The sequence below is a fragment of the Pan paniscus genome, chromosome 8 (genome assembly GCF_029289425.2).
Source record: "Pan paniscus chromosome 8, NHGRI_mPanPan1-v2.0_pri, whole genome shotgun sequence".
Classification (NCBI taxonomy): domain Eukaryota; kingdom Metazoa; phylum Chordata; class Mammalia; order Primates; family Hominidae; genus Pan; species Pan paniscus.
In genome coordinates, this window is record NC_073257.2 from 128,523,947 (window position 1) to 128,544,934 (window position 20,988).

The 20,988-nt window shown below is 47.0% G+C and overlaps 2 protein-coding genes and 1 long non-coding RNA gene across 10 annotated transcripts in view; 1 reads left to right on the plus strand and 2 right to left on the minus strand.

Annotated features, from left to right (window-relative positions):
- Positions 1 to 7,461: 7,461 nt before the first annotated feature.
- Positions 7,462 to 15,481, minus strand: SPMIP5 (sperm microtubule inner protein 5). Of its 5 annotated transcripts, none has more exons than XM_055093384.1 (7): positions 14,651 to 15,200; positions 13,511 to 13,576; positions 10,891 to 11,109; positions 10,059 to 10,245; positions 9,475 to 9,572; positions 9,185 to 9,352; positions 7,462 to 8,026 (listed from the first exon to the last, which is right to left on the minus strand). In XM_055093384.1, exons 1-6 carry the CDS (start codon positions 14,706 to 14,708, stop codon positions 9,207 to 9,209), a joined length of 774 nt encoding a protein of 257 aa, XP_054949359.1. In that variant the 5' UTR covers positions 14,709 to 15,200; the 3' UTR covers positions 7,462 to 8,026; positions 9,185 to 9,206. The 5 variants fall into 5 exon arrangements, with proteins under 5 accessions (XP_054949359.1, XP_054949360.1, XP_008949202.1 ...); XM_055093385.1 differs by having other exon boundaries at positions 7,464 to 7,979; positions 14,651 to 15,196; XM_008950954.6 differs by lacking the exon at positions 14,651 to 15,200 and adding an exon at positions 15,349 to 15,481 and having other exon boundaries at positions 7,483 to 9,352.
- LOC134731111 (uncharacterized) lies at positions 15,323 to 18,499 on the plus strand. The gene is made up of 3 exons (XR_010113210.1): positions 15,323 to 15,546; positions 15,662 to 15,753; positions 16,024 to 18,499. It is a non-coding gene; the product is annotated as an uncharacterized LOC134731111 (long non-coding RNA).
- Positions 16,463 to 20,988, minus strand: part of HSPA12A (heat shock protein family A (Hsp70) member 12A) — a 184,664-nt gene continuing 180,138 nt past the window's right edge. For all 4 annotated transcript variants that reach the window (XM_057299008.2, XM_003825624.5, XM_014346530.4 and 1 more), the window contains one exon: positions 16,463 to 20,683. In XM_057299008.2, coding sequence (XP_057154991.1) covers positions 20,046 to 20,683 — 638 coding nt within the window. In that variant the 3' untranslated portion in view covers positions 16,463 to 20,045. The remainder of the gene's footprint in view (positions 20,684 to 20,988) is intronic.

Here is a 20,988-nt window from a genome sequence, read left to right on the forward strand (position 1 = left end):
GGTGGCCACTGGCAAAAGTGCTCCAGTGGGATGGCTGAGGCTTCCCTGTGAGCCAGCACAGATCAGACTCACCCCAGTTTGTTGGAAAAGACAGCCTTGCTCTCTCCAGGTCAGGCAGCTAACAAAGGTCAAAGCCACTAAAGGAATATAGAGAGCTTTGGGGGATGGGTGCCTATTGCCGTGTTCCATTGCACCTGACCCTGCACAAAACCACCTGGGCTCCCTGCAGATTCAAGCTCTGTCTCCGCCCACTCTCTGGGCAGTTTCCCCTGCCAACTCAATTGTCTGTGGGTGTCATGATATTTTCTGCCACTAGGGTCCTGGAGGTCCGTGGTGGGAGTAGGCTGCTCTGCATTTCCTTCTCTCACCCCTTCCTTAGGAGCCCTTCAGAGCCAGGAATGAGTCCTGGTGCTCAACAAGCCCATGCAGGGTTCCCAGCTTCCTCCCCCTTCAGCCCCAGTGTCTGCATCATCTCTTTATCCACTCTCAGTGCATTCTCTCTGAAGACCTGTTCAGAGTATGCTGGTCTACCTGATATTCTGAACTCTTCCTGGCTGCACCTAGATAGCCATGTTGTCCCAAGTCCCATATTTGTTTACTTCTTACAAAAGAGCTTGAAGAAAATATGATAAAGCATTCACCTTTGCTAATTACAGGTGGTTATGTGGTGTTTGGCAATGTTATTTTGTGTTATTTTAATTTTTTATACACATTTAAGAGGAGAGAGAGAAAAAGAGAAAGATTTTGACTGACTGATTCTAGGGAAGCTGAGAATTCAGAATACACAAAGAAAAGGATGAGCTGAGAGGGTTGCCCACGAGCCTAGATGGATGAGGTCTACAGCATTTTGGGATTCAGGACCTGTGGCTGGTGAAAGGTGATTTAGTGGGTTTCTATGGCTGAGCCTTTCCAAGATGGCCCTACATCTGTATTTGGATTCACATCCTGATTTAGCTGCCACTGCTCCCAAGACACATAGCAAGTGCCTCCCTCCTCTTTCTCTTGAGGACCTATGTCTGTTACATCAAAACCCTCCATTCTCAGTTTCTGACAGTCTTGCCACCTGTCCCTAGTGTCATACTGTCATCCCTATACCAAATGGCACTACTGATAAGGACCAAAGCCAGGACCCGGGCAGCATCCTGCGGGAGCCAGCCAAGACTACATTTGTGTAGACATCTTTATTTCATAGTATTAACCTGCCCAGGCACAAACCACATAATTCCACAGAGATCTTAACTGAATCAAGATGTTAACAGTAACAAAGGTGCAATAAAAAGCCCTTCATTGAGAATCAGGCATCTTCTTCCTGTCTTGCCAGCCTCCATAGGGAGAAAAAAAATGAATACTTTACAAAGCTATTTCATAAAATGTTATGTTAAATGAACAACAAATTACTTTTTCTTTTACTAGCTTTTAATGCTAATAGTGCCATTTATTCCTGACCTTCAGAAATATGAGATATTTTAAATGACAACATAAAAAGGGTTCTTATTTGAAAACCCAGGCTACTTTAGACTGCATATTATTACTTATAAGTATAGCATGTGCCGGCATCATTCATTTCAGCATCCCATTGATATCTAACTGGTATATGTTTCAGTTGACATTTATTGTTCTCCTGCATACGTGTCAAATTCCTTAATGCTGACTCTGACAAAGGCAGAACACTTGGTAGATATAAATTACATTTGCTACCGTATAATCAGTGTTATCTATTAGAAGGCTGTTTGTGACAAATCATGTTCAAAATAAAAATTGAATTGATTTTTCTGTTATTTTAATATTGTGCCGCTCACAGCAAGCCTTTGATTGAATCTTAAACAGTTTAATGCTCTATTTTGTTTGAGGTAGATCAGAAATGGGGTTTGTACTATTCACAAAGCTAAAACAATTTGTAACACAACAAAATCAAATTTCAAAAAGCATTTTTATTTTCAAGCCAAGGGAATAAATTTGGTAAAGCTCTCGTTATGGGGCCCACAACGATGAAAGCCTCGCACGCACGTTTCATTTCTATGCATCCATTTTCATCTAAATTAGATTTTAACTTTAATGCAGGGTATGAAAAGCCTCTATAAGGCCTTTGTTTCTACCTTTTTTGTCTCAAGCAATTGCAGGCTTTCTCCCGGTGAATACAAGCTACACATCATTCTTTGTCCCCCTCCCTCTTGCCAGTTGGTCTGGGCTACCTTCTCTGTGTTCTGGATACAGAGGATCTCTGTTTCTGAGCTTCTCTGAGGGGGCGTCTCTCAAGGAGTGCCTGCTTCACCCATATTGCTTACAAAATAAATCACACAGCCCGCTGCGGTGGCTCATTCCTATAATCCCAGCACTTTGGGAGGCCAAGGCAGGTGGATCACCTGAGGTCGGGAGTTCGAGACCAGCCTGGCTAACATGGTGAAACCCCCATCTCTGCTAAAAATAAAAAAATTAGCTGGGCGTGGTGGCAGGTGCCTGTAATCCCAGCTACTCGGGAGGCTGAGGCAGGAGAATCACTTGAACCTGGGAGGTAGAAGTTGCAATGAGACGAGATTGCGCCATTGTACTCCAGCCTGGGCAACAAGACCGAAACTCTGTCTCTAAATAAATAAATAAATAAATCACGTACAACTAGATACTGGCTAGTGTCATCCTCTTGGGTTAATTTTTCGTTTAAAGGAGGGGTCCTTGAATTAAAACCCATGGCCACCTGTTTTTGTATGACTCTCCAGCTAAGGGTGGTTTTCCCATTTTTAAATGTTCTTTAAAAATTCAAGAGATAAGTAATATTTCAGGATACAAGAAAACTATATGAAACTAAAACTTCAGTGCCCCTAAATTTTTGTTGTAACACAGCCACCTTTCATTTATCTATATAAGTAGGCCATATGTCTATATATATTTGTGTGTGTGTGTGTGTGTAGCTACTTTCCTGCAAAAGTGGTAGAATTGAGTAGTTGTGACAGAGACCATATGGCCCATGAAGCCTAAAATATTTGCTATCTGGCCCTTTATAGAAAAAGTTTTCAAACTCTGGCTTAGAAGAGAGAGTCTTAGTGATTTACGTCCTATTAAAAGGGTTGGCACCTTCAGGGCAGGAGGCTGAGGTGGCACCCAGAAAAAAATGCTGCATTCATGACAATGAATCTAATAGAAAAGTTTCTTGGACACGCTGGTTAAAAGTTCCTCAAAGTGTTCATTAGTAGATAAAATGGGGGGAAAAAAGAACAACCAAGGAAAACCAAACAACCCCAACCTTTACAAAGCTGCACATGTGAGAAATATGCATGAATTGTCAGAAGTGCCCTTAGGCAAAAAGCTTGAGAACTATTTTATGGTCAGAGCAATTAAGTTGAGTTTAAGCACGTGGAAGTGGTTTCAGACAAACTGGTACTGGGCAAGGGGTTACAGCAGACAGACCCCAGACCCTAGAGTTAGGGTCTAGGATTGTGGAGGGTAGAGACTCCCGCAGCCAGACAGAAAGACCAGGGGGAGCGGCCTCTGTGTGTACTTCAGGATAGCACCCATCAGAAATGAGGTGTAAAGGACACTGGGCTGGGTGCCCAGCTCCCCTAGACCATGGAGTGCCTGGTGCCCCTTCCTCATGGTGCCACAGACTGGTCAAGAGAAGTGAGGGCAGGCTTAGTCTTTGGAGAATCCAGACAAATCTGGTTTGAATCTAAATATAGATGGAAGCTGGTGTACCCCCACACTCTTCTTCCCCACCTCCACATGCCCCATCAGCTGAAAATAAGAGGCTGCCAAGGAGAGGGCAGATGGATGGGGTCTGCCTGCCTGGGCAACCTTGACTAATGATAGCTCACACTCACGGGTTGCTCACACTAGACCTGGAACCAAGGGAAACTTTGGATTGTTTGGGGAAAGGTAATATGCTTAAGGAACCAGAGGCCATCTGGGAAAGGACTCAAGACCCTGGCTCTTGAAATTCTTGGGGTGAGACAGGGGTCAGATGAGCCAGGCCTAAGAGCAGGGCAGGGGAGCAAGGGTCTTCATCCCTAGTGAACCTTTCAGCCTTCGCCTTTGTCGCTATTGCTGTCTTCTAGTGCTTTTCACTGTGGTCAACAGGAAATGGAAGGCCTGCAAGTTTTATGCCTGCAAAATGCCATAAGCCCTTTGTGTGAGTTATTTCATTAAATCTTCCAAAATGGCCTCATGAGGAAGGTATTATCGTCATTTTATAACTGCGAAGACTGAAGCTTGGAGAAGTTAAGTTTCTTGCTCCAGATTACTCGGCAGTTACAAAGCACAGACCGGTATGAGGACCCCCAAAGCCCAGCTCTCGGCATCTTTAACCCCAGTATACTGACTCCGGCATGTTTATTATACTTTTGTGTTCCTTGCTTATCCTTTCGTCACTTTTCTAAGTTGATTCAATGTTGAAACCGTGAGCCATTTAGTAGTAGTTCATGTTACTGTGACAATGGCTACTGAAGAGATCCACAGGACGTAGCAGTCCAGGCATGAAAGTTAAGTGTGAGACCCTGGCCTCAGACAGCCTGAGTTCGATTCCTGGCTCTGCCACTTACTGTCTGTGTGGCTCTGAGCAAATTGCTTAATCCCTTTGTGCCTCAGTGTCCCCACCTATGAAATGAAAGTGATTTGTCCTGATTCAATAAGCTATTCCAGATAAAGAGCTTGAGCAGAAGCAAGCACTCTCCTCACTGGCTGCTGCTATTGCTGTTTTCCTTGTTGGCTAATCACACCTGTGCTGCTTGCCTCACAGGGGAGAATCCCAGGAAGAAAACTGCCGTGGTGCGGAGGGCACTTCTTTAAGAGCCAGGAGCTCTGGATTCTGAACCCTGTTCTGCCAATAACTCACTATGTGGGCTCCGAGACGTCACTCCTAATACTCTCAGTGCATGTCAGCTACAGCAATTTTTCCAGGTCCTTTTACCCAAATGGTAAATGTAATTTATATAACAATATTTACTGAGCATGTGTGGGCCAGACTGACCACCTGCCTAGTCTCTTACTCTTTTTGCCTACACTACTGGGTAGACTCTTTTGTTATCTTCATTTTACAAACTAGGAATTTGATGCTAAACAGGTGATGCTAAAGAGGAATTTGATGCTAAGGAAGGTGTTCAGAGTCACAAAGCCAGAAAAAAAAAAAAGCTGAATTGGGATATGAACTCAGGGAGTCTGACTGCTGTCCACACATTTCACAACTGTGCTTGAGCAAAGTTGTGTTAGAGCCATGATTAAGGTCCCACTTATAGCCAGCTGGCCACCACTCTGCAGGATGGGGAGTGGGGACGGAGAACCATGGCATCCCCTCTCCACACTTGTTGTGAAGAGAACTGTCAATTCTTGGCCGGGCATGGTGGCTCACGCCTGTAATCCCAGCACTTTGGGAGGCCGAGGCAGGCGGATCACGAGGTCAGGAGATTGAGACCATCCTGGCTAACACGGTGAACCCTGTCTCTACCAAAAATACAAAAAATTAGCCGGGCGTGGTGGCGGGCGCCTGTGGTCCCAGCTACTCGGGAGGCTGAGGCAGGAGAATGGCGTGAACCCGAGAGGCAAAGCTTGCAGTGAGCCGAGATTGTGCCACTGCACTCCAGCCTGGGTGACAGAGCGAGACTCCATCTCAAAAAAAAAAAAAAAAGAGAACTGTCAATTCTTGCACAGAAAAAGGAAGAGGTGACCCCAAAAGATCATTTGATTGCCATGGAGGTCAAACTATCCCAACAAAAGGCCCAAGTTGGCCCAAGGAATTTTCTTATCAGGTAATGGAAATTGTTTTTAGTGGCAAGAATGAGCTCATTACAGATGCAGCTTGTGCTAATAATGATAACTTGCTGAGCAGTAAAATCACCTCTCTACCTCCCCCGCCAACAGACGACACTCCAGAAATTATAGGCTAGGGAGAAACAGAAAGGATAAAGATTAAGGAAAAGACTTGCAATGCGGAACTGCTTAAACAAAGGGAGTTACAGATTTGCACGTTGAACTCAGTGATCTTAATCATGAAGTTGTAGAATAATTAGATACTGTTAAAGAATTGTTTAAATTACCTTTATTCAATTTTGTTACCTCTATCACTGGGTTGTTGTTTTTTCTGGTTTTGTTTCAGTTTTACAGCTCAAACCATTTTTTAAAAGTTGGTGCAAAATGAATTAGTCAATGACTTAAATATTGATGCACCATAAGATCCCCTTGATGGGAGTAAGATAAGGGCAGTAGTAAGGGGTCATTTCAGTCCTCACACCCCGTTAATTTCATGTGCAAAGACCCCCAGTAACCTTGAGCCCCTAGGAGCTATCTGCAAACTGTTTGGGCCCAGGCAGACATCCATTCCTGTCTCTCATCCCTGAGAGGCCAGCACAGACGCAGCAGGCTGGGCCACCCCCCAATCCCGGCAGTGGGGAGATCTAGCTCCACGTTTCCTTTCCAAGATTGTGGGTTTTAACTCTTTCAGGTTTTCAGAACACTGGGAAAAAATCCCGACAGTTCACTGAGCTTTGCCTCAGCCCTTGGAAGGGAATCCAGCTACCTTCTATTGAGATGCGGCTTTTTTCTTTGAACATTTTTTTTTTTTTTTTGAGACGGAGTCTCACTCTTGTGCTCAGACTGGAGTGCCGTGGTGTGATCTTGGCTTACTGCAACCTCTGCCTCCCGGGTTCAAGAGCTCCTCCCACCTCAGCCTCCTGAGTTGCTGGGACTACAGGCATGCGCCACAACGCCCGGCTAATTTTTGTATTTTTAGTAGAGACGGGGGTTTCACCATGTTGGCCAGGCTGGTCTCAAACTCCTGACCTCAGGTGATCCACCTGCCTCAGCCTCCCAAAGTGCTGGGATTACAGGCATGAACCACTGCACCTGACCTTTCTTTAAACATTTACTCTCTAAAATATTAAAATATCTTTTAATTCAAATAGGGATTTTTAATGACTTTTCTTGATTATAAAAACAATACCTATTGGCTACGGAAAATTGAAAAAAGCATAAATAAACAAATAAAAATAACCAACAGGACCATCATCCAAATGACCACTGCTAGCATTATAGGTTAGTGCCCCCCACCACACTTTTTTAAAAACAAAAAGCAGGATTATAGTGTGTATGAGTTTGTGTGTATGAGGGACACACACACAGGTCTGGTGTTATTGTACAGTTTTATGACCTGCCTATTTCATGTATGGGATCCTCAGTATTTTTATACAACACCATTTTTCCATCATATCATTTAAAAATAATGAGATGTACCATAATCCTGAACCCTGTGGGGAAGGTGTTGTTATCTGGTTTTGTGTGACAATCTCCCTTTACACACATTCGTGGCTGTTTTCCTGGACAAATGTTCTTAACCATTCTTGTGGTGGGGACCCACGGCTGTCTAGTGAAACCTGTGGGCCTCTTGTCAGAACAGTATTTCCAAATGTTTAAAGCAAAACACATAAGATTACAATGGAAACAATATTGAAATATTATCAAAATATTAAAAAGAACAAATTTATAAAACAGCCATTTCTTTATTCTTATATTGAATAACAACATGTGAGAGAGTAGATATAGTCACTGTAATAACCACCATGATTACAGAGATGAGCTTTAACATCATTCCAGCTGTTTGCAGCGATGAGCTTTAACATCATTCCAGCTGTTTGCAGCGAGAGCCACATGATACAAAAACATCTGTGACTGCTCTCAGGCCAAGGTGACAGGTCCTGCAGTGGTTTGTTGCTTGCATTCATCAAGGAAGGAAATACTAAATTTCGCCTGGAGGTTAGTGAAAACAATGATGTAACTTTTTTTCTCATCAAAGTTCTCTGACCTTCTGACTTCTACCCATGGAATCATGGGAGCCCAGGATGTCCAGGTGAAAATTCTTGCCTTGGAAAAAACCTCCCAGGCCCAGCTTGCTGCCTTGTGTGGCTCTGCACATATCTGAGTGGATGACAACGGTCTCATTGTCCCAGGAGCTGTTATTTCTTCTGCATACGGATGGTTGCTGAGGGAGGTCAGGGTGCCTGCTGGTGGCAAGATGATGTTATCCAGTGTTACGGCTTGAACTATGTCCCTCAAAAAAACAAACAAACAAAAAAAAACATGAAAGTCCTAGTCCCCGTACTTTATGTGACTTATTTGGAACTAGAGTCATTGCAGGTATAATGAGTTACAATGAGGTCACAGTGGAGTAGGGCATGCTCCTGATCCAGTGCGACTGGTGTCCTTGTAAGAAGATGGCCGTGTGGCTGGGCACGGTGGCTCACACCTATAATCCCAGCACTTTGGGAGGCCGAGGCAGGCGGATCACGAGGTCAGGAGATCAAGGCCATCCTGGCCAACACAGTGAAACCCCGTCTCTACTAAAAATACAAAAAATCAGCCGGGCGTGGTGGTGGGCGCCTGTAGTCCCAGCTACTTGGGAGGCTGAGGCAGGAGAATGGCGTGAACCCGGGAAGCAGAGCTTGCAGTAAGCCAAGATCACACCACTGCACTCCAGCCTGGGTGACAGAGCTAGATTCTGTCTCAAAAAAAAAAAAAAAAAAAAAAAAGAAGATGGCCGTGTGAAGGCAGAGAGGCACCCAGGGGGCCTGGAGTTAGTAGCAAGAAATGCCAACGTGGCTGCAAAACACAGCAAGCTAAGAATAGATGAGGAAGGATTCCCCACGGGTTTCAGAGGGAGCTGGCCCTGCTAACACCCCAGTTTTGGACTTCCAGCCTCCAGAACTGTGAGACAATAAATTTCTGTTGTCTTAAGCCACCCAGTTTGTGGGACTTTGTGGAGGCAGCCCTATCACACCAATATAGCTGGTATCTGCCAACTGGACCCTCCTGGGGACTGGGATTCTGGAAAACCAGGGCTGGGGTGGGCGTGGTGTCTGCGCCGCTGTCAGGAACATGCCAGGACCCAGGGACTGTTTGGTTAGAGGGTTGGGCTAGGTCTTCAGTGAAGATCCTGGCCTGGCTGCAGTGTTACCTCGGGGGTTAGGAACCCTAGCTCATGGTCAACAACCTGGAGAAAACCCGCACAAGAAACTTTAGCATGCGGAGAAGCAGCCTCTTTATTCCCACATGACAAAAAACGGTCTTTATCATTAATGACATGCAACTGTCAACCACTCAGGATGCAGGCGGCAGTTAAAAAATTCTTGTTACTAAATTTCTTTATTGCTCACTGGGCGTGATTCCAACATGAGAACGGCAGGTTTTGGAAGCCCCACTTAAAGTTCACCTCCTTGGGAGACTCTGCGCTTCTAGCCTTCTGCATACTTTGCGGAGGACAGTGGTTCTAGATACATCTTCCCACTGCATGGTATACTTGGCCTCTGAGCACAGCCACATGTCAGCGGAGTTTTGGGGTCCTCTCTCAGGGGCCTTCCAAGGGCAGGGCAGCTTCCATCTAGGAGAGAAACCATCCGTGTGAGTTGCAGGGAGCTGGCCCAGCTAAGCAGAAAGGCCACGGCAAACATTTCATCCCCTTTTTAAAACGGTAGTAGGAAGCAAAGAGACATTTCTCCTCACCTGGAATAGAAAAATCGGGATATTTTGGCAGCAGCTCTTCATGCTGCAAAACTTTTGGAGACGGAGCAGAAGTTTTTGTGGAGCTAACTCCGTATATTCTAAAACAAGAACAGAAGTCACAAAGTTATGGACCTTTTATTTAGAATAATAATAAATAGAATAAAATACAATACATAAATATAAGAGTAAATATATGAACATGGTATGTTATTTCTTTACAATTTATTCTAAAGGTAAAGATCCTCCTCCTCATTTCGCGGAAGAGAAAGCTGAGGCCACTCAGCACCCTTGGGCCTTAAGCCACTGCCAGGATGGTAGCCCTGCTGGTTTTTACTCCCATCCCCTCCCTGCAAACCAGCAAAGACCACAGGTAGAGCTGCTGGGGAATGCTGAGCACAGGTTGGGAGCAGAGGGCACCTGCCTACTGGGGAAGCCCTGAAACTACAAATGAGGCACCTTCTCTAAGACAAATGACACATAAATAGTCCTAGTGCTGGGATGGGGACATCTGGTAAACCCCCATCCTGGGTTTGCACTTCTCCCTTTGATCTTGTGCCTGGGGTACGGACCCAAGCCAGACTCACTCTTCATATGGTTTCAGATGTGCCTTCTTGGCCCTCTCCGTGATCTCCAGGAAGTCCTTGTAGCAGTTTTTGGCCATGACAGTGTATCTCGTGCCACAGCCAAATTCAGTGACCTTGGCTCTCGGCAGGTAGCCTGCCCAGCCAGGGATCGGGGGCTCCTGGAGAGGTTTCTTTACATATTTGCATTCTGTAAAAAGACACCATGGCACAGAGAAAGCAACTAAAAAATGTTTTCCACTGACCCAGAAGCTGAGGCCTGAAAACCTGTGACTTGCCTAGGGTCTCCTAGTTCTCAGACCAGCACCCTCTTCCCTAACCAGGACTGTGCCCCCTCCCCTAGAAATGTTTCTTTCTGCCAGCCTCTGTGGCTCATGCCTGTAATCCCAGCACTTTGGGAGGCTGAGGCAGGCAGATCACCTGAGGTCAGGAATTCGAGACCACCCTCGGCAACATGGTGAAACCCCGTCTCTACTAAAAATACAAAAATTAGCCAGGCATGGTGGCATGCACCTGTAGTCCCAGCTACTTGGCTGAGGCTGAGGCAGGAGAATCGCTTGAACCCGGGAGGCAGAGGTTGCAGTGAGCCGAGATCACACCACTGCACTCCAGCCTAGGCAACAGAGTGAGACTCCATCTCAAAAAAAAAAAAAAAAAGAAAAAGAAAAAGAAATGTATCTTTCTCATTTTAAGAAATGGAGCCTTTGCATTTGGTGCTGACCCCTGGGATTTGGAACAGTGCGGGATTCTGGGTGCTATGGGGCAGCTCAGCTGGCCTATGAGAATCTGCAGGGGTGACCAGGGGTGAGGGGAAATGGTTTCAGGGCGCTGCTACCCAGGATCAGGGGGTGGTACTGCAGATTGTACTGGTGCAGGGCCTGCAGGACCGTCTCCTCGGAGTTGACAGGTTTCAGTTTCGGGGCAGTGGCCACTGCGCAGCACAATTCCCGCAGCTGGTCTTTATAGCGCTGTGTTTTCTCCTGGAAGGTTTTCACACAGTGGTTCATGTCATCCTCCTTGGACATTCCTTGGCAGCTGAGGAACGGCACAAAGCCTGCAAGAGCCGAATGGAATCACAGCCTTCAGCAAGACTGGCCAGCAAGGAATTCAGAGCCCACCTAAACTCCCCAGCATTTCAGCCCACCCTTTGGCATTTCTTCCTCAGCCAACAGCACTACGTTTTTCCAAAGGCCATTAATACAAGCAGTGCTATTGTTTCCACTGCGGCTGGGCCCCCCCAAGGCCACAAAAAATGACCTTGGAGCTGGGGAGGGAAGGCCCATTTCAACAAAGGCGATGACAGTAATACTCTTTGAATAGCAAAGCCCCTGATGTCAGCCTGACGGAAAATGGGGAAAGCATTTAATGGGCCAAAATGATAGTCTAAGGAGTAATTGAAATTATTCATCTTTTTAAAGAGAAAGCTTATTTTCCTCGACACTTCCCAAATGCAATTTGGGATCTTTCTTGCCGGACCATCAGGAAATTGCAGGCTTATTAAAAGTGGAGCCCTGTTACACAAAAAGGTAAATTCATTATCTGCAAGACCCACCCCTAGCACAATTTTTCACCATTTCCCACCAAGTAACATATAATCATTACAATTAGTATGGGTAAAACACAACTATTTACTTAAACTGGAGGCTGAATCCTAAGTACTATAATATTGTCACAATAAAACCATTTTTTTTTTTTGAAGAACAAATGAGGAAAACTGGTTAAGAACTTGGTTTCAAACTGCAAAATAAATAAATAAATCTCTCTCCTTATGGAAACCCAACATTTTTGCCATGGTCTCCAGGAAAACAAAACCTGGCTTCAGAGTTGAAAGTAGCAATCCTCACCCCCAGAGCCCTACAATAACCCCCTCTGGAAGAATCTAATTACTAAACTAATCTTGACAGTGTTGGAAGCCTTCCATGCATCGCCCAGACTCCCCAACCCTTGGATGATTAAAAGATATCCTAACATTATGAAGACCCTAGGGGCTTTGCCACAGTTTCCCTGCCATCAGGGCCGACTTTGGTCTGCCTAGGTTTTACATTAGTGCATATATGCACAAACATAAGCATACGAACTACCTTTATCGAGTCTCGCTAAGGACCAAGACATTTAAAATAGGTTTTGTATGCTGGCTCCTTTAATCCTCACAACAATCTTATGGTATCCCATGTAGTGGGTTGAACTGTATCCTCCAAATAGATATATCCAAGTCCTAACCCCTGGTACCTGTGAATGTGCTTTTATCTACAAATAGGGACTTCTCAGATGTAATTAAGTTAAGGGCCTAAAAATGAGATCATCCCGGATTTAGGGTGGGTCCTAAATCTGATGACTGATGTCCTTATAGAGGAAAGAAGAGGGAGACTTGTGACACAGAGACAAAGGGGGAAATGCCGTGTGAGGATGAAGAGAGTGACTGGAGAGATGCTGCCACAAGCCAAGAACACTGGGGCCACCAGAAGCTGGAAGAAGCAAAGGTGGGATCCTTCCTAGCGCCTTCAGAAAGAGCATGGCCCTGCGGGCACCTCGATTTCGGACGTCTGGCCTCAGAACTGTGAGGGAATGCATTTCCATCGCTTTAAACCACAAAGTTTGTGGTAATTTGTTGCAGTGGTCCTAGAAAACAAATACATCCATTTTATAGAATGTTGTACTTACCACAGAGAGGCAAGTTACTTACAGTCTCATCAACAGTGACCAGAGATTCGAACCTCAGCTTGTCAGAACCCAAAGCCTATTCTCAACCAGCCATTAGGACCAGAGTGAGGTTGGGCAACCCTGGAATATCGCCCAAGTACTACTCCTCCTGAGAACGGCTGTATGGGAGAGCCGAGGGTCTGTGGGGACCACTGGGTTTGTCACCCACATGGATATGACTTAGTAAGTTCTCAGTAGCCCAGAAGCCTGAGGAGGAATAGCCTCTAGGTAGGGCAACCAATCGTCCTGGTTTGCCAAGGACTGAGGAGTTTCCCAAATGCAAGATTTTCAGTGTTAAGGAAAGTCCCAGGCAGTCCCAGGACAAAGGCAGTCCCAGGTAGACCAGGGCAGTTGGCCAGCCTTCCTTTAGGGGATGCAGGAAAGGATGGGAGCACAAGAATAACCTTTGTGGAGGACTTGAGAAAACCAACTTGGGGAGAACAGGGCCTCTACTTATTCTTGTGTCTATCCTCATCACATTGTGTCTATCCTGGTCCAAATTCATTCAACAGGCATTAAGTGCTTCCTCTGCATACCAGGCCATGTTCTGGGACGTGTGGTCTAAGTTCTGCCCCTCAGAACCCGGCCATCAGCCATCTTCAGCGATGGAATGCTCTCAATGCATGTCTCAAAAGCTAGAGCACCTAGACTGCTCCAGTTGGCTGCACAGACACAGACAGTGGGTCAAGGCAGGGACAGAGACCAGGAGCCGGGTTCCCCTGCCAGGCACAGCTGCAGGGTACGTCCACACTTACCGCTGTAGCCTGGTGTGATTGGCGGGTTTCTCATGAAGGTCTTGGAAGGCTCCATGATTTCGCTCTCTGTTAGTGGAGGGAAGAGGGAATGAAACGGTCTCATCAAAAGTCACTGCCTTAAGGAATCACTATTGAGTGTGCACAAGCTCTTGGGAGTGGAAGAATGACTGCCAGGGGCTGGGGCTGAGAGGCAGAACTACCATCTTACCCAAAGCCAGCGACACAGCTGGCTTCAGTCATAAACCAATGACCTATTACCAAGGGCCCATCACCTTTTATGTTAACTTGGATAACAGTGTGTAGATCACACCTACCAGGGTCTCCTCTCCCTGGAAGCACCCTCCCCTCCATCCAACAATTGTGAACTGTACTCATACTATGGCTGTGAAACATGATAGAGGCTGGGAATGCAAAGCTTCTGAGCAAGCCCAGAAGCCCCTGTGTTAGGTTCATGAGCCTCAGGGGAGGAGAGAGATGAGGCCCGCACACCCCCAGACCACCTTCTTGATCCAGGTGAAATCAGGTTGCAGTGGTGATTTCTGCCAGCCCCCACCATTACCCCTGGAACATCTGGCAATGTCCAGAGGCATATTTGGCTGTCAGAAGTGGGGGATGGGATGCTACTGAACATCCTGCAATGCTCAGGAGCCTCCCCCCACCCACCGGCGCGCGCGCGCGCGCGCACACACACACACACACACACACACACACACACACACACACACACACACAAACAAGGGAGAAGAAGTTCTGGCTTGAAGGAATCAGGAAGTCCCAAAAGGCAGACACGGAGTCCAAGGAGGGTAAGCAGAGGCCACCCTCTGCTTCAGGGGGCTCCACTGAAACATCAGTTTATGTGGATGCTGTTTCTGCAATAAGACACCTTCCCTCTTTGGGTATCGCTGGTCATTCCCCCGAAGTGGGCTGAGGCCTTGCCAAGTCCTGCCCTGCTGAGCCAGTTCATCTCTTTAAAGAAATGCCTTTGAGGCTGGAAGAAGAGGATTCAGGGTGGAGGAGAGGGCCACAGTCATGGCTTAGTCAGCAATGATGGGGATTGTTAAGACAGTTCAGCCCCCGCCAGGCTGACAGCAGTGAGGACTGTGCCGCGTCTAGACCACTCTAACCCCTGGCATCACGTACCTGGCTCCTGGGAGGAAGCACTGGGCCTGGAGTCAGACAGACCTGGCTGTGAGACCATGTCCCACCCATACTGACCACCTGCTTACTTTTCTGAAAGCTTTCCATGTTTGTTTAATCCTCTCAACAGCCCCATGATATAAATGCTATATTATACCCATTCCCCAATTTAAAAAGGCAACAGACAGGGAACACTGGCTATCCCCATGTGGTTGCAGCAGAACCGCATTCTCCTTTAATCCCCATAGCTTCCCTAAGAATGAGTTCCTGTTGGAACCCCCATTTTATAAATGTGAAAAATAAGGCACAGAGAGGTTAGGTAACTGGTTTCAGGGTGCCAGAGTGAAAGGGGGTGCGAACAGATGACCTCTAAACTCTCAGGGACAGGATATGTTGCCCAAAAGCATCAGCTGGGGTATAAGCCTGCCTGGAGGAGGTGGACAGGGAGGGTGGGAAGAGAGGCGGTGTCCTGAGAAAGGGGGCTAGGAGTGGGTAGAAAGTAGGGCCCCTCCTAGCCACCCTCTTCCAATCCCACCTCAGCGCTCACCTGGGCGGGGCTGGCGCTATCCGGTGCCCACTTGGCCTCTGCCTGGCCGCCCAGGATCCCTGCCTTCCACCAGGCCTTTGTGCGCTCACCCCGTGGAGCACAAAGGCCCCACCGCCGCCAGCCTGCCCCTCCCCCACTCTTCCCGGGGTCCCACCTGGAAGGTGGGCGCTTCCCCCAGCGCCCGGCACAGCCCGGACCCAGGTGTAAAGTCGGGCATCTGCGCAGTAAACATCTGGCCTCAGAGCTGTCCTCCGCGCCTTGGCTGCCGCAGCCAGGGGAAGGATATGCGGAGGGCTCTAAGTCAAAGCGGGCGTTTTTGCGGGTGTAGCCACTGCGGCGCCTGGGCCTGCAGGTCTGGCCGGGGAAGCGGGTGGGCGGGAACAGGGGTCGGGGCCGGCAGTGGGCGGGAGGAGGCGAGGCCTGGGGGCCCTGGCGCCTCCAATACAGGAGCTTCCTGGGCCTGGCAGCCCCTCCCTCCCTGTCTCCTGTTAGGAGGGGCAGATTTTCAGGTGGCCGGGACAGGTGAAGGCAGAGAGGAGTGGCTGTCCACCTGGGGAAGGTGAGTCATCCTTCTTTCTAATCACCCTTGGAGGGACACTCAGACTTCCTCTCATTGGATTGAAACCCACCAAGATGTCCGCCCTATGAACCAGCATGTGCTGGCTGCTCCCTTTACAGAAAATGACGCTGAAGCTGCGCTACTTCCAGGACACGCTTGTTTGCTGCACCTCCCAGCCTTCCCTACCTCTACTTTTCTGAAAACTGAACTGCAAATGAAGGATGGTGGAGCCGATCACCATTTATACCTCTCTTTTATCACCCCATTTAGAACATACCTCGGGCCATCAGGAAGCTTTCAGAGCCAACTGTGGAGGGCGACTCAGGTGTAGGCTCTGGACACAGCCAGTTTCACGTGATGGCTGGGATGCCCAGGGGCAAGAGCCCAGCCAGGCCTTCTGCATGTTTTAATGACTTACACTGGGGTGCAGTGGCATTGGCAGTGGTCACTCTGCTTACCTGCCCTCCCTCTGGCTAGACCACTTTCTTCCAGAGAAAAGGGGCTCTATGCACATCGATGGGGCCTTGGTTCCCAGCAAACAAAGGGCCTAGTCTTGTTAGAATAACTTAAGAAAACTTACAGCACCTGGAAAAAACTGAAACTCTCTCTCCACCACCTGAGATGGGGTAGAGAGGGAGATCAGTACTGATGTGTCCATCATGCAGTTTGCAAACCCAGGATGGGGGAAAAAAAAATCTGGGCCACGAGATTCAGAGTTTTGCTTTATTAGGCGTCTGTGAAGACAAGAGAGTTTGCAGACACAATCCCGTCTGGTGGTGAACTGCTGCAAAGTTCTGTGAAGTTTGAATTTATCTTGTAGTGAACGAGACCCCAGTAGCTGATATTTTAGAATACTGGTCCATATTTCAAGCAGATGAGAGGTGTGACATTATGGCCAACAACTTTTATATTAGCCATCCACTTAAGCCGTTTCCCAGCATACATATGCAGCTTAATCACAGCTATACATCTCTACAATGTGAAATTCGATCTTTGACTAATAATGCATTCTGACTCCTGTTTACATTGGTGCATGCGATTCTTTGCTACCCTGGCAATTAACCAGACCTGGACTCTAAAAGCTAAACTTGGTCTAAATAACATTCTAAGGGTAAGGCAACCTCTATAATCTGGACTCAGCCATCATTTTGCAAAAACAGTTGTATGGTTCCTCCTTTTTCCCCTCCTGTCTGTAACTTGTCTGTTACTCAGCATTTATTCATGCCTGCTGTGTACGGAAAGGGCAGTTACAAAGGAAAGCCTTGATGATTCTGCTTCCAAGAAACGTGAAGATCAGATAATATGCCAGGGACAATTGAGTAATGGGTCAAGACAACAGGCCTTGTAGATATTTTCTAAGGTTAGAAAAATGTGTTCAAGTGTACTTATCCAGTGATCTTATTCTAGAATATTCCAGTGGGGGTAGGGAAGGAGGGATGGATTTGGGGGTTTCATTTAAGGACTCTGACAACTGGGGCTGCAGCTCTGTGGCCAGAAGATAAAATTATCATCCTCTCCATCACCTATCTGCCAACACTGCAGATTTCTATCTGCTCATTTAAGAGAAACAGTACACAGGGAGATAGCATTAATGCAAGGCAGGAAAGGCTTTACATTAGCCCAAAAAAGAGGGGCTTGACCATGTTACTCACACTTACACTTAGCCCAGCAGAAAAGCTGGGCTTATGTACCACTTGGTTTCTTTCTTTGACCCTAGCATCCCGAAAACATCACACACAGTGGACCACGCTTTGCCCTCAGAGTGACTGCTCTGACCCGGAAGGAGAGGTCAACGACCCCTCAGGACACAAAGGATTTCTTAGGTTGTTCTGCACAGTCACATGGCTTCCAGAACCAGAACGTTCAGCTCTTAAAGTCTGCACAGAAGAACTGATAGAATCTGCTCCTTTCAATGGAATCTGTGACTGTTTGGGAAGGATGTGCATGGAGAAGGGCCTGATGAGGCTCCTGATCCAGGCGGTCCATGTGCGTTCAGTGTGTTCGGACCCTAGGCACCTCTGTCTATTGCTTGGTCTTGCGTACATAGTCCATAGCTTGGCATCAGCACAAATCGATGCTTAGTGAGCACAATTAAGAAACCAAACTATGGAAAATTAAGGACAGTAACAAAAGTATCATCAACAAAAATCAAGCATTTTCCTCTTTTTGAAACAAGAAAAGCGCATCGTAGAAACAAAGATTCTGTACAATATTCTAACATTATATGTACATAAAATTATATTACTCATAACTATATTGAAAAGTCTTATTTGTAGAATATGGCTGGCAACAAAGAAAGACCCAAACCATTTAGCGTTTGAAGCAGGGCAGGTAGCAAGAGAACATTAGCAAAGACACCTTTGTGCCTGGATACACAATCCTGCTACTAAGTTATGTGACTAACCAGCACACTCTAAGTTCTGTGGTTTGTTCGTTGTTTCACATTCTAGTAGGGAATTCTGCAGCAGGCGATGCGAAAAAGAAGACATGGTCAAATGAAATGTGAAATGCTGTTTAAAATCTGCATATTGGCTATGATAATGGGTTTGTAAATCCAAGTTGCATTGGAAGTTCACTCATTCTCCATTCATTATGCATGCCTCCAGTGATTTAATGAATTTCAGCAGGTGGAAAAGACAGCTTTGAACAGATCAGATGGGCTGTGAGTCAGATTCTTGATTCTTTTTCCTCATTTGGCTCCTGAATGTTGCAGAAAACTGGTTTTGTACAGTGGGGAAGGAGAGAGTGAAGACCCTCCAGTTGGTTCCTCAGTCAGCTCCGTTCTTGGTGTCGCTTTCTTGCAATTTTTTTCCTCCCCCGGCCCTTCCTGTGAGGGTTAAAAGGGCCATCTCCAAGCCAGGTGGAGCCCCAATCCCATTGACCAAGAGGGCAAGGTATGGGGTCACCTTCTCATGGAAGCCCTCTTCCTAACGGAGCCCAAAGGGGACACCTGCAGAGGGCGGGCTGTGATCTGTGTGTGAACTTCAACAAAATCTCAGGTTAGTATTTCTCGAATTTCAGTTGAACCACGATGTGGTATACACTACAAATGCAGATTCTGGTGCCCCCTCCAAGAGTCGGCCTCAGTTAAAAAGGGCTCAGATCCAGGAACCTGTTCTGAACACGCACCCAGGCAATTCTGATGCAGGCAAGCCACAGGCCCGCTGTGAAAAAAAACTGACTTAATACATCAAGTATAGATCTACAAATTATTTTTAGAGAGATTTGAAAAACTGAAGATTTTAATGAAACATTGCATAGCACAGATTCTCTTCCCAAATTTCACCAATGTATTCCTTTCAAAATGTGGAATTAAATGGCCAAAACTCTTAGGGAGATGAAGGTGAGTGGGAAGGAGGGGGTTAATTTAAAATCTGTCTGCTTCTCAAGGTGAGGGGCTCTTCTGGATGTCTGGTCTTGGTGATGCAAACAAGACCAATGGCAACCTCATTTTCTTACCCAGAATTCCTACTAAGGTTCACTAGAATTACTTATGAACTCAGAAATCAGGGCTGGGCATGCTGGGAATTTATGTCACAGCATATAATTTGGGATACGTCAGTAACTCTTCACTATCTGTTTCCATCATGGCAAGTTTTCACCTGCTAAGAATGTGAGGTATCAGCTCTCCTACTCGCAAAAGCCCTAGTGGATTACCCAAGGCTACGGTTATTCTTCCCTGAACCTCCTTGCTATTTAAATGATATGAGAATCTAAAACAGTGCCCAGTGTAGGCAGCCTTCTACCACCAGCTAAAAACATTCCCAGTTCCCACTGAATCACCACTTTTAATCACATGATGAGGAAAAGAAATTAACTACAGATGGGTGGCATTTTATATTGATGGCCATCCAAAAAATTTAGAAAGACAAGTCTCAGATGAAGATCTCCTCCTGGTTCAAAGATCTCATTTTAAATCTAGAAAGACAGCAATAGGGCATCCTAAATTCTACATAACGGAGATCTGTTCAAAGCAGCGCAACCACTGCTGCAGAAATGTACTGATTCCCTTCTCCGTGGCCGTTTCACCACTTTTGTACCTATGAAAACTAGCTGCTCCTCCAGGATCCTTTAATTTTCTATGCCTAAACCTTAATCTTAATTTCTGTTTTTCTGACTCCAGTGTGCCCTCAAAAGTCACTAATTATTTCTAGCCCTGATTGTTCTCATCTTCCCTGCTGAAATTCACACGGGCAATGGTGAGGGTCAAGGTTAGGGAAAGAACAGTCAAGGTTGAGGTCAGCAGATGCAGATAAGTTGAGTCCAAGGGGACAGGCAGCGGGGCGGGAGGGTTAGTAATTTAAGAAGTCGATCCCAACTTTGACACTCTTCGAAGTGGCTATATCAATGGCTGTGGCTTTGATCTCGGTGTCCCCGAACTGCATAAGGGTCTGGATCTCCCTCCGGGCGGGCACCGCAGTGCCACTGGTCCCTGTGAGATCCAGGCGGAGCGTGCCACACTTCTTCACCCCGGGATCAGTGATGAAGCTGACGTTGTCATGCTCAGAGCTGTAGATGTTGATGACAATGACCAGCTGGGAGGGCTTGGCCGGGGTGTAGCTACGCTTGACCAGCTCACCCAGAGCCACAGACTGGTCGGCAGAGATGAACTTGTCAAAGACGTCAGTGCACCACCGAGTGCCATCCTTCACCAGCAGCTTCTCAGGCGGATGCTTGCCCTCCACGTAGCGGTTCAGCACGCCTACCCCGTAGGTGAGCGGCGACCGGCGCACCTTGATGACCGCGGGGTCCAGGCCAAAGAGGACGGCACCCTTGAGGATGGTGAGGCCCACGTCCTGGGGGATGATGATCCGGCACTGGTCCCCAAAAGCAGCCTGCACCGCCTGCTGCAGTAGGGGCGCCTCGGCAAAGCCGCCCACCAGAAAGAGGAACTTGACGGTGGACACCTCGGGCTTCTGAAACAGGTCCCCTGGAAGGGAAGAAGCAGGGAGAATGTCCTGTCACCAAAAGCCAGCAAGGAAGGGGGAACCGGGCTGCCTGCATCTGTGGGGAACGGATAAAGCCACTTGGGCCACTGGGAGGGCAGGCTTACTCTGAGCTCCTTGAACAGAATCTTTGCAGAACTGGTCTTTTAAAGAAAGGGAGTTTGCACACCAATATGTTCCAGAATAAAAGCCAGAGCTGCTGCTAAGTAGAAATGCATTTTAACAGATACATGGTGATAATTTTAAGTAGAATTTGGTTTGCATAAATGAATACTCCTAAAGCTCTCCA